The following is a 12,594-nucleotide window of genomic DNA, read 5'->3' as shown; positions in this document are numbered from 1 at the left end:
GTTGGTTCGCTGGAAGGTGGAGAGGGTCCCAGGGTGAACCAGGTGTCACCTCCTCCAGGAAGGCACCCCTGACTGCAGGGCTGGGTCCAGGGTTCCTCAGGGCTCTCCCAGCCCCTGATGTGCCCCCATCATGGCCCTGACCATGACAGATGGCCGCTGTGTGCCTAGACTGCTCCCCACCAGGCCATGAGCTCTGACTGCAGGGCCAGGCATAGAGGTGGTGCCACTAGGAAAGGTTGAATTCGGGGCATCCATGGTCACAGTCTGCTCAGATAAGACACTGTGGCCAAAGGCAGTGCTGAGCTGTGAGCATTCAGAGGAGTGGGCTGGGCACTCAGAGCCATGATGAGCAGGAAGAGGCAGGGAGGGGTCCAGGCGAGGGTGTGCACAGGTGTGAGGGCAGGTCTGCTCCCAAGGGGGCCGAGGGCCCAGAAGGGCAAAGGGGCTGTTCCAAGAGGCTCTGAGGTCTGGAGTGGGGACGGAGAGAGGGGAGGGACAGAAGTGATGTCCAGGGGACACATGAGGCCAGTGTAACCTGCCACTGACCACAGGGTGAATAGGTGGACAATGCCCAAGTTTGTCATCTGCCCTGGTCCCAGAGGACGATGCGGGAGGTGTCCTAAGGGAGTGGGGCTTGGGAGATGGGAACTTCCGGGCTCCAGTCAGGCACTGGGGGCTGAGGTAACCTCGGGGGCCGGGCCCTAGACTGGGCTCTGAGCTGCTGCCTGGGGTCCACACCAATCACGTGGGGGCCCGCGGGGCCTCTTCACTCACATGGGGGCCAAGTGATAACTCTGAGGCCTGGGTCCCACAGTCTGTGCTCAAAATGGGTGTGAGGGGGGTGGAGGATGGGATGGGGCCTGGGTCCCAGGATGCAAACCATCAGGAGGGCCTAAAGGTTGCTGGGACAGCAGACTAGGGTGCAGAGGGGCAAGTCTGGTGAAACCCCAGCTTGGACACGGCTGCCCAGTCAGGCCGTGCCCACCCCACACGCCCCCAACAGCAACACGCATGCCCTCCATCGCCCCGCCCCGGGCTCCCAGAATGAACAGGGGCTGACTCCAGGTTGACGTCAAAACAGCTTTTATTGAGATCAAGGTGGGCAGCCTCCCGCCCACCTGGCCTGGGGCTCAGGCCCCCGAGTCACCTGTCGAGCGTGGGGGCGGGCCCTCCCGTGGGGCCGCGGCTGGGCGCCTCAGGGAAGGCAGTAGGTTGTATAGTTATCTTCCGAGGGGGCAACATCACTGCCCTGAAACCACACAACCTACTACCTCACCCCGCCGGCACCCGGGCTGTGGGAGGGCCCGCCGTCCCCGCGGCTGCCCCGCGCTTGGCCCCGGCCTTGCCGGGTGGTCCGCAGCCACCAGAGCCAAGCCGGAGGGCTGGGCAGCACAGGGCAGAAGGGAAGATGCAGCCGGCACCTTGTTTCCCACACCGTCTACCTGAGGTTGTTGGCGATGGAGCGGGTCTGTACCCATCAGGGGCCAGGCTGTGTCCAAGTAACTCTTCTCTCCCACCTCCCGTCTGGCCACCCTAGTGAAGTCTCAGCTGGCACCCCTCCTCCTGGGGTCCAGGGCCGGCCACAGGGATGCAGCTGAGGGCACAGTCCAGACCGGGGGCTGCCCACGAGCCTGGCTCAGGGGACGGGGCCGGGCCGCACAAACTGCCCGTCGGGCCCATCAGCTCTCAGCACAGCGTGGGGAGAGAGGTCAACTCTGAGTCCTGCCCTCCTGGGATACTTCACCCAGTATTTCCCTCAAGCCTCACTTGTCCTATTTCACAGACCAGGAAACTGAAGCCCAGAGAGGTCAGGGGGCCTGCCGCAGGCCACACAGCAAGTGGGAATCCAGGCCAGTCAGATTTCTTACTTCACGGCAGCCACTGTGCCCCCGGCCCCGCCCAGCCGGGCCCTGGCGCCGTCCGCTGTCGGCATTACGGCCACTTCAGGAAAGACAGTAGGTTGCATAGTTATCCCATAGCAGGGCAGGGCCCCAAACTATACAACCTACTACCTCACCCCAAAGGGCCGTCAGTCTCGGCGCCGCGAGGGGCTTCGTGACTTCCGGAGGTACCTCCTGGAGGGAGGAGGGGAGCTGCAGGGAGCCGGGGGTTGGGGTTGGCCCGGGGACTCTGGCAGGCGAGTCAGTGGAGGGCCTGCACAGCCCCGAACTCCCCAGGAGCAGCCCCCCAGGAGAAAGCCATCACCCAGAAAGGGAAAAGGAAGCAGAGGGGAGGGGGAGGGAGGCAGGCAGAAGGGCAGCGTGGCTTCTGGGAGAACGTTACAGGCAACTGGATCACTCCCGTCTGGACAGGAGTGGCCATGACGTCCCTGAGGGACTTCTGCCCTGGTGACACTGGGAGGAAGACTGTCTTTTGTTGGAGGCCAACATGTGTCCAAAGGGGCCACGAGTGCCCACCTGGTCCCTGCCCTCTGACAGCACAGTTTCCCTGCTGCCCCAGAACATCCCGTGGTCTTGAGGCCTGCTCCCTCCACCCACTGGATGGATGGGGACCCCCTCCTGGTGGGTTCTGGCTGGTCTGGTCCTGCCACCCAGGGTGACCTGGGCGTCCCTCGTCTTGGGAAAGGCTACAGAATGTTGTTCCTTCCTTCCTAAAGGGAACCTGGCTCCCAGGAAAGGGTGGCTGAGCCAGACCCTGGAGGGACACACAGGCCCAGTGCCCGTGCCTGAGGCCCAGACAGGCAGCAGGACCTTCACAAGGTCACACAGCTGACAGGCAGCTGAGCAGAGTGATCCTTCTGCTTTCTGCCTGGTAAGATGGTACGAGAGCTCTGAGCTCTCCGACACCCCACACCTCCTCCTAGCAGGCTGCCTCCTCCAGGTCCTCATAGGCCTGGGGAAGCTAGGATCACTGATCCCATTCCATAGTGAGGAAACTGAGCCTCAGATGGGCCTTGCTCTTAGGTTCTCCCAGCTTGGCCTGTGCGCACGACTGCAGAGGGCGGCCTCAGGCCCAGTCCCAATAATCAGGGCAGCTGCTGCTCCCTGAAAAACCCTGGAATGAGTCCCAGAACCCTCAGCCAGTGAGGAGGACATCAGGTCCACCCAGAGTGGGAAACACGGGGCAGTCACCTGGGAGTGGAGCCAGCAGTGCCCCACACAGCCTGGCCCCCCAGGAACCCGTGGTCATGGGCAGCCTGTCTCCCTCACGGTCCCAGAGGGAAATCTGCATGAGAGGGTCTCGGGGTCCCGCTCCCCTGCTTCTACTTGGACTCCCTGGCCGGTGAACAGGACCAGGAGGTCCCCAAGGACTCTCCACGCAGAGCCAGCCAGCCTCTAGGGATGGGGTTGAGGGAAGAGTGACCAAGGGTCTTCCTCTGACATACTCTCCCCACCCCCAGCAATGATGAGTGGTCCGGGTGGGGAGAGCCTAGCTCTGTGCAGAGGTAGCCTGATGCCTGCCCAGCTGCCCTGCGGGGTGACTGGCTGCCGCTGGCTTCATCACTGGGGAAGAAACAGACCAAGAATCTGGTGCCCAGCTCAGGGCTCCACCAAACGTCTCAGAGTGACTCTAGGGGAGGCACCCTGAGCGCATGCTCTGGGCTCCTGACTTAGCCCCCGAGACTGCAATGCTCTCAGGCTGCAGGGACCATCTGGTTCTGACCACGGCCCCAGTATGAGGCAGGCCAGCCCAGCAGGTGGAGCTGGCTGCTGGACCAGGTGGCCTCCTTGCTCGGCTTCTCCGGGCACCTCTTATGCCCTCGTGGGGCCTGATTTCCTCACTCAGATGTGGGGTCGATGCAGCAGCTGCCCTGCAGCCAGGCCACCTTAACTAACCCCGAGCTGGAATCCACGTATGCCCCAGCGCTTGGACTCTGACAGCCCCTGCACTGCGGCCTGCGTCTGCTCGTCCTCCCTGGGGCCGGGCTTCAGCTCCAGAGCCTGCACGGCTGCCCGTAGGAGGGCCCCGGCCCGAGGTGGGGGCCACGGGCCAAACAACGGGCTGGCCTCCAGGCTAGGCTCCAAGGGACAAGGAAAGGCGTGGGGAGAGAGGGAGACGTGCGTGCACACACACCCTGGTCCACCCCCGCAGCCACTGCAAGCCCCCAAGCCGCCAGCCCGGCCTGGGAGGAGCAGGTGTGCCTGGTCCCCTCATCTGGCCTTTCTTGTTCCAGGCCAGACTCACCGTGTGCGTCTCAGGTGGATGGCAGGCAGCCTGTGTTATCAGGACCACACTTGAGGGCTGATGCATGGCTGGGCGGAGAGAAGGGTGCAGGGTGAGGCCGGCGGGGAGTCCTCGCTGGGCAGAGTGAGATGGGGCCGCGCTCCTCTTCCATCCAGATGCTGGGACAGACTGTGGCCAGAGAGCCTTCAGAGACCAACAGCTCAAAGGTCACAAGTGTGTTGTGGGCAGGTGAGGTGAGCCACCTGGGAGAGTTTGCTGCTGAGCAGTGGCAGGAGGACAAGGGGAGACGTGGCTTCAGGTGGACGGCTTAAGCCTGGGCAAAGGTTTGGCACTGGTACCACCATCTAAGGACCTCTGTGTGTGACAGCGGGGCCCAGAGATGAACGGGAAGGACACAGATCTGATCACATCCCTCCCCATGATAAACTGCCCATGGCTCCCTGCTTCCTGGAGCCAGGACGGTAGGAGGGGCATGCCGAGGTGCCAGATGTGAGAGCCCCTGGGCATTCCGCGGGAGTGGTTGTGCAGCAACTCTGAGGCCAGGGGCAGGAAGCCGGCTGGCCTGTCTCCTGCAGGAGGCCAGAGGGCGAGGCGGCCCGTGGGTTGTGGCTGGGCTGGGGAGAAGGGGGCGGGCAGTGAGGTGCCCCTACAGGTGGGGCCCTAACGCTCAGCTCACCGTGAGGAAGGCCGGCCTCAGACAGAAGCTCCCATCTCAGCGCCCCTTCTTGACCTGTTTGGGTTTTAGAAGAAAAGGAACAAGCGTCAGGTCTGGAAGAGGCACAGCCACGCCCGAGCTCCAGCAGCTGCCCCGCGCGTCCGCCACCCCCCCACCCCCATCTCGGTCTCGCCCGGCCACCTGCTGAAGAGCCTGCATTTCCGCCTAGTCTGTCTCACCAGGCCTCCTGCCTGGACACAGCCCGTGCAAAGGCTTGCGTGGCCTCTGTGGCTGTCCCATGCTGGATGATGCCAGGGCACAGGTGACCAAGACACAGGTCTCATCCTTGAATGCTGGGTGGCCAGCGCCAGGCCAGGTTCCCACTGATGCTCTGGGGCATGGAGGGGACAGGATCCGGGAGAGAGGGGGCATGTACTGCCCTCCTGTGTGCCTGGCAGTTAGTGGCACCGGGACGAAAAGTCACCCCCCCCCCTTTAGAGGAGGCTCCAGACAGGCTGAGGCTCCTGTCCTGTGACCAGTGAGGCCTGGGATGGTCCCCGGGGCAGGGGCTCCCAGGGCCCCGTCTGAGGCCTCAGCCAGGGCTCCCTCAACAAATTGTAACCCCACCTGGCTCTGGCCCATTCTGGCCAGGTGTCCTCCCAGAGCCAGCATGGGGGACGGGGGAAAGGTGAAGACGACCACAGCTGACCTCTGGCCAGCTGGACAGCCCAAGGCTGAGCCCAAGATGCTAGGCTTGGAGCCTGACCCACCTGGGTCTGCCCAGCCCTGCCACATGCCAACTACTGAGCCCTGGGGTCCTCAGCCATAAGCAGGGCTGACCAGGAGGTCAGCCTTCCTGGCTGTGGGGTCCTGCCCCGCCCCTTTCCCTCGCGCCCCCCTAGGCCGGGCTGCCTGTCTCCATGCTGCTGCACCTCCGCACTGCGCCCCAGCCGCCCGGCTCCCCTCGCTTCCTTGGAACCCTGCCCCCTACAGCCTCCCAGGGCAGAAAAATGCCCTGGGCAGCCCCCCTACCCCCTGGCCGCTGCCCTCGCCTGTCCTGTGCCAGGAGTGATCACTCCACTGTTCCCCTCCTTGCTCATGAAGACCCTGTGCTCCCCACATACGTGTGCCTCCCTTGCAGCCCATCCGGAGGCCTGCGGCGGGGGCCCAGGTGAATCCTAGCTCTGCCCTGGCTCTGGGACCTGGCCTTGCCCTCCTAGGCTCCAGTCCTCACGTCTGAAACACCCAAGCCCGTGGCAGGCGGTGTAGCCGATGCGAGCGGTGCCTGCGAAGGATGCCCACGGACAGCGGAGCCTTTCTCTCTCTACCAAGGGCGGGGCGGGGCGGGACGCCTGCACACGCACAGCCGCTCCAGGCCTCCCCGGTGACCGGGAAGCAGGTACTGTACCCCAAGCAGGGCTCCGCGAACTCTGGCTTTGCCCACCGAGGGAGGGCCCCCACGGAACCTAGCTCTTTCTTTAGCCAACAACCCAGGTTCGGGGAAGGGAGAAGGGACTTTTCTGGGTCTGTGACCCGTTCGTGGATACATTTCTGAGCCAGTGGGGGAAAGGCTCAAATTCCGTGTATTGGCAGGCATGATTTGCTGGGCTCCCCCACTCACCCCACAGTCCTAGGAGTGACCAAGGGTCTCACGCCCAGGGAGGAATGGCAGAGACCGCCCCTATTCTGGTGGGATGTCAGGGGTCTGAGACCTCCAAAGGGACTTCCCAGTTGGTCTGGACCAGGGACTGGCAGCAGGGGCAGGCAACATAGTGAGAAGGGGGCTCCCTGAGCAGGGCTGCCAGGCAGTGAGCAACAGTCACCCTGCCATCTGCCAGCTGCCACCACCAGCCCAGCCCCAGTCCCACAGTGTCTGCCCATGGGCAGGGTGCCGGGCAGCCCGGGGTGGGAGGAGCCAGGCCAACTGGGGACAGGTGTGTGGGAGGCCTCAGTGGGCAGGTGGCCCTTTCAGGGCCAGGCGGATGTCTGGAGCAAGCGAGGCAGACAGACGGTGTCACCCTGCAGTCACCTCAGGCTTGGCTTGGGGCCACCAAGAGCCAGGACCCCCCCAATGGCTGCCCCCCTACTGCCACCCCGATTAGGTTTCTCCCCATAAAGCGGCCAGTGTTTCTGCTCGGCAAGCCGTGCCAACAACGGAGTCTGGGAAAAGGCGTGGGGGTGGCATCCGGGGGCCGGGTCTCCCTGCAAACACGGCCGGCCCATAAAGTTAACGAGATGTGTGCACCGGGCAGAGGCCAGCTCGGGCCGGCAGGGGCCAGGCATCCACCGTGGGTCAGGCACACACTGTACGGAGCACCAAACTCAGGAACCAAGACAAGTATCTTAATGTAAAATCAAAAAAACAAAATCAATGCAAAAAGGTCCATGATATAAAACACCAAGCTTAAACCGAGGCAGGATGGAGGGGCGCCGACTGTTGCTCTTGCCCCAGGTTCCCACGGCTCGGCTAAGTGCAAGGGCCAGTGGCTGCAACACCCCCAAGAGCAGCCCTCGGGGACAGAAGGCAAAACCGGAGCCGGACTCTGGATTTCTGAGCCCATACTCTTCCCACGGCCCTGGACACCTCTGGGCGGCACAGGTCAGGAGGGTGGGGAAGGGGCCCTCCAGACAGGAGCCCCAGCTCCCCAGGTGCAGCCCATGGGTCGGGGACAGACCCCAGGCCTGCCTTCCTTCTTGGGCTCAAGGTGCTCTCTCGTTGGCACCTTCCCCGCCCAGCCTCCCCACAACAGATGCCCCTGTGCTCTGGGTAGGGGTCTCCCATCCTCAGGAGTCTGTGCTGGCTCCCCACTTTCTTGTCCCCAGAGACCTCCAAGCTCACAAGGGGGAAGGTGGCCAGGCCTGGGCAACGTCCGCTCTCCAGGGAAGGGGTCAAGTGTCATGGACCACAGACGTGTGTCTGGAAGCCCACAGAGTCCTAGCATGCAGGAGGCTGGGAAGGCCCGAGTGGCCCAGGGCCAGGGGGATCCAGCCCAGCTGTGCAGACACACTTGCACCTATGGGGGCCACGGGCACAGAGGTGGGGGCGGGGACTGATGGCTGTAGGGGCGGCCAGGCCACAGTTCGGATCCCTGCTCTGGCTCCAACCAGTGAAGGGAGGGCCTTGGACAAGTTAACCAGCACCTCTGGCCTCAGCGGTCTGCTCTGTCAAGTGAGGCAGGGACACGAGGGCCATCGGAAGGGAGGTCCAGGTGCCTCTGTGCAAAGTGGGGTGTCCGCAGGGGAAGCGGTTATTCACAACTGCGGGGTTTGCTCAGAGTCCAAAGGGAAAAGCCAGGCGCAGAGCCCTCTCTGAGCCCACGGGTGTCTCTGTCTGGCGTTTAACTACTGGGCAACACTTTTAACCTCAAAGGCGTGTATTTATCTGAAAATATTCTCAGTTCAAGCCGCAGTCTGGGTCACAAGGCGCGGAGAGAGAGTAAGGGAGGGGGACCAGATGCAACCACAGCATTAAAACTGCCCGGTGTGAAACCGCGCCGGGGGCAGCCCCACCTGGTGGCAGCCTGGCTGCGGAGCTCCCTGGCCCCCCAGGGAGGCCATGGGCCTGGCCTGGCATACGGACCCGTGGCACTGGTCTGGGCGTGCCATCATCCTGTCCTTGGCTGGGTTTCCCTTGGGTGGGTGGGGGGGGAGTAGTGGAGAGGAGCAAACCTCACTTCATGGTGACGGAATGTTCTCTCTGGGAACCGCGAGGAGAGGGGTCTGGGAAGGGCCTGGGGCTGCGCCCAGCAATCTTCCCAGTCTGGAGGGCTTGGCAGGGCCCCAAGGGTCTGGGGAAGCCACGCTGCTGCTCCTGAAGCCCTGCTGTGCCCTCTGCTACCTGTGTGCTGTCCCGTGGGGACCTGACCTTGGCCACACAGAACACAGGGCAAATCTGGCCCCGGGTCCCCGGCCCACCCCACGCTGCCAGAGACGTGACAGCAGTCCCTTTAACACGCGCACACTATCTTCAAACCCCAGCCCCTGCTTCTTTACACAGAAATTTCTGTGAACTTCCTCCAGGAAGTACGCTGACTGCTCTATGAGGACCTACCACCTGGTCCTGCGGGCGGGCACTGAGGCCTGGCAGCCGGCGGAGCCCTGCCCTGTGGTGACACCCAGTGCTGGCTCCCGGGACAACGGCTTCTCCTGTCTCCCTCCAGGCCCCGGCTGCCAGAACTCCCTGGACTGCCTCCCCGGGGTAATGCACTACCGCTGCCTGCGGGGTGCTGGCTGCCGGGCGAGCCTGGTCACACTGTGCACAGAGCAAGAGCACGCGGTGCACAGGGAGACGCCTGCTGCTCCCAGCCTGGAGAGCGCCCTTGGGGGTGCTGCCTTAGGGGGGTTGGTCCCGCAGAGGCGAGGGCTGTGGGTGCAGCGGGGCTGGGCGTGAGCAGGCCCACCCTGGCTCTGGGAGCTGCAGAGCTGCCGAGGCCCAGGCCCCAGGGAAGCACCGCCTGCCTCTCTCAGCAGGGGGCTCACCTCCTCCAGGAAGCCCCCTGCCCTGCTTCCTGAGGACTGGCAGTGCCTGTGTCTGGACCGGAAGCCTGACTGACCCCCGTGGCCCCAGTGTCTGGCCTGGCGCCCGGCCAGGAGCCCAGAGACTCCTCAGGCAGGAAAGGGGGTTGGCGGCCTGAGGGTGCCGCTTCCCTGTCTCTGTGCGCGGCATGTCCAGGGGGCCCCTCCCCCCCTTGTTTCTAGAACTGTCTGCACTGACCCGGTGGCTGCCAGGGACCCCCTCCAGGAGTATGGCTCTCATTGCAGCTCTCCTGGGCGCTGGCTGCAGCGTCTCCGTCCGCTTGGCGGGGAGGCCTGGGGGCGGCGAGGGGCTGGGCAGGGCTGGGTGAGGGGCCAGGGCTCCCAGGCCGCCTCGCCAAGGCAGCGGCTGGTGCCAAGCCCAGGGGAGCCACGGCCAAGGCCGGGCTGGGGCGGGAGGAGGCGCTGGGCTCAGTCCAGGCCACTCGGGGCCGCCCGCCTCGCACACAAGATGGCGGAGGGCGGCGGCCATTTCGCGCAGCGCCGGGCGCCCGCAGCCCGCGGGGAGCACGTCTGTGCTGGAAGCACTCCGAGGCCGGGAGGGCCAGGCGGGAGAGGGCAGGCAGTGCGCTCTCCGGAACCTTCCTTCCGCCCACGCTCCCAGCTGCCAGGGTCACCAGAAGCCCTGCTGCCCTTTCGAGGGGCTCCGGGTGGTCCCCAGGACAGGCCCCTGCCCCGGCTGTGGCATCAGTGCCCTCCCGCCTTGCGGGGAGGCGGCCCAGCGTGAGGTGGTGACCCGTGAGGAGCTGCGGTGGTGAATGCAGGTTTGCTGCCTCCCAGGCCTAGGCTCCTCCCGGGTGAAAACCCTCCTCTGCTCAGGACCCCCCTGGGGGGTCCTCATTGGCCTGAGGTCAGGGCAGCCTCCAACCAGGAGGCCCAAGGGGCTGTCCTGCGTTCCAGGGACACCCCAGCATAGCTCACCCCGCGGTCCAGGCCAGCACCTCCTTCCTGTCCAGTGAGGGACACCGGCAGGACCCACTCCAGCGATGCATGGCCGCAGCCCCCCTGACCTTCCGTAGCACCAAGGCCCTGCGGGGCTGGGGCCAGAGTCGGCCACAACCGCTTCTTGAGCCTCAAGACTCCTGTCCTGCTTGCCTGTCTTGTGTCTCCTCTGGGGAGCCCCCTCCCTGCCTCCTTTGGACAAGAGGCACAGCCTCTGCCGCCCGAGCAGATGGCGTCCGGGTCAGAACCCCAGACCTAAGGCAGAGACCAGCAGCACCGCCCTGGGGGCCGTGGGTCCAGCCCCAGGCCACCCCTCCCAGCCTGTGCAGAGCTAAAACCCTTGAGAACCATCCCACAAATACCAGGAGACTGCCCGGGGGTCGCCGTGCACTGGCCCTGGCTGCAGCTAGCCGTGGGGTCCCCGAAGGGCAACTGGGTCGGGGGAGACACTACTCACGCACCTCGGGCACAGTGGCGCCCTGCTCTCTGATGGAGGCGGCCAGGTCCAGAGCCGGGGCAGGGCCTGCATCAAGGAATGAGAGAGGGGAATTAGGAGGGAGCCCATGCCTCTTCTACAGGGTGGAGACGCAATGTTGCAGGGCAGGAACCACTGTCCCTGTCGTTTGTGTGACCACAGGTATCCTGACAAGTCCCCAGGCATGAGCAAAACAGCCGTCTTCACCAAGGGCTCTCCCAGGCATGCTCAGGACTCATGCCTGCTTCCGCTGCCGGAGGCCTTGTTCCCTGGACTTTACTGGGCTGGAAGCTCAGCTGTGTCCACCCTGTCCAGCAGCCTGACGTCCCTGCCCCAGCAGGCACAAGTCTGAGCAGCTCTTCTCCAAGAGCACCGTGCCTGCTCAGCCTGGCTTGCCCGGGAGCGCTGAGGCACCAGAACGCCCTTGGCCATCACCCATGTAAAAAGGCTGTCACCCCTTCACCATGCTGTAGCCCCAGACACAGGTCAGATTTAGGGCCAGCAACTCTCAACACTGGCTCTGCCATGGGTGCTAAGCCACCGCCCAAGCCTTGATTTCCTGTGAACCCACATCCATGCCAACTCCCAAGGGACAGGGTGGCCTCTATCTGCAGGGTGCCAGGGAGGACAGGGACAATTCCCTTCAGAAAACTGGCCAGCACTGGTTGCCGACTGGGCCCACGTGTCTCCCGTCTGCTGCTGGACGTGGGTGAGGCGGCAGGTGCAGGAGCAGGGAAAAGAGACCAGGGCGCTGCCCAGGGCCTAGACCTCGCCGTCCTAGGCCACCTCTGGGCAGACTCGCAGAAGAACAATTATGAGTTGGTTCAAAAACAAAGCCACCCAAGTGAGTCACTGCCCCCTCTAAACCTTCAATTCTCCCCCAGCTCCAGCCAGCATCCCAAAGGGCTTCCATCACCCCAACAGCCCTGCAGAATCACTGACGAGACTGGAGCTGGGCTGCTCCGAGCCCCGGAGCCTCCAATTCTGGATGGACAGAATGGAGGTGACAGACCACCGTGCCAGGTCCTGGGGAGGAACGAGGAGGGTGTGCACACATGGAGGAGGGTGGCCCTGGGCACGCTCTCATCCTCGCAGTGACCAAGCTGTGTGGTTATCCCGGTGATTACTCAGGTGCTGGGTGAGCACTGAGTAAGCACCGACTGTGTGCACTGGCCTTATCCTCCATCGTTGCACAATGCGCTCTGGGCCCTTCCCCACACATCCTGGGCCTCGGCCACTATGCACGGCCCCCATCACTCTGGCCCAGGAGCCCCTCCAGCCTCCCAGCTGGACCGGCCCGGGCTCCCCTGGACCCCGTCTCCACTCCTGGGGATGTGCCCTCGTGGCCTCCTGCATGTGCCTGGCAGGGTCTGGGGACCAGGTCCCAGAGGCACGTCCTGGTGCCGGCCTGGGTGTTGGCTGCACCTCTTGGGGCCTGTGTTTCATCCGGACCCTGGAGGCCACCACTGCTGCCCAAGAGACATTGTGGGGATTTCACAGTGGCTGCCCAGGAAAGCACCCAGACTCGACGGCCTTGAGCGGAGCCCAGCAGGCCCTGTCTCCCCAGCGACAGCGTGCAGTCCCTGGTCGCTCTGCTCCGTCTACCTCCTCCCCGAGCCCGGGCCTGCTTTCCCTCTGCCTCCGCTGTTCTTCCTTTCCTCTGCTGTGTCCCCTCCCACACCCCTTTCCTCCCTGTCTCTGCTGTCCCCAGGGGCCTCCTCTCCCCAGCACCCGTGTCCTACCCAACCCTTGGGCACCGGCTGGTGCAGGCCCTGGGTGCAGACACACAAGCCCCAGTGCAGTGTCTGCAGAGTCTGGTGGGCAGGCGGGACCTGTAAACATG

At 64.4% G+C, this 12,594-nt stretch overlaps 1 protein-coding gene across 15 annotated transcripts in view; it reads right to left on the bottom strand.

Annotated features, from left to right (window-relative positions):
• Window positions 1-1,066: 1,066 nt before the first annotated feature.
• LOC141579470 (uncharacterized) overlaps window positions 1,067-12,594 on the bottom strand; it is a 61,899-nt gene continuing 50,371 nt past the window's right edge. For 9 of the 15 annotated variants that reach the window (XR_012510996.1, XR_012510997.1, XM_074375735.1 and 6 more), the window contains 2 exons: window positions 10,738-10,799; window positions 1,067-4,876 (listed from right to left, as the gene is read on the bottom strand). Coding sequence is in view for 11 of the 15 variants with exons in the window: in XM_074375735.1 (XP_074231836.1) it covers window positions 4,551-4,876; window positions 10,738-10,799 (388 nt within the window). In the remaining 4 variants the exon portion in view is untranslated. Of the gene's footprint in view, window positions 10,800-12,594 lie in introns of all 15 variants that reach the window. The other 6 variants (XM_074375725.1, XR_012510995.1, XM_074375726.1 and 3 more) reach the window with 6 other exon arrangements.

The sequence above is a fragment of the Camelus bactrianus genome, chromosome 12 (assembly GCF_048773025.1).
Source record: "Camelus bactrianus isolate YW-2024 breed Bactrian camel chromosome 12, ASM4877302v1, whole genome shotgun sequence".
NCBI lineage: Eukaryota > Metazoa > Chordata > Mammalia > Artiodactyla > Camelidae > Camelus > Camelus bactrianus.
Note: the sequence above shows the minus strand (reverse complement) of the source record. Positions and strands in the feature narration are given on the sequence as shown.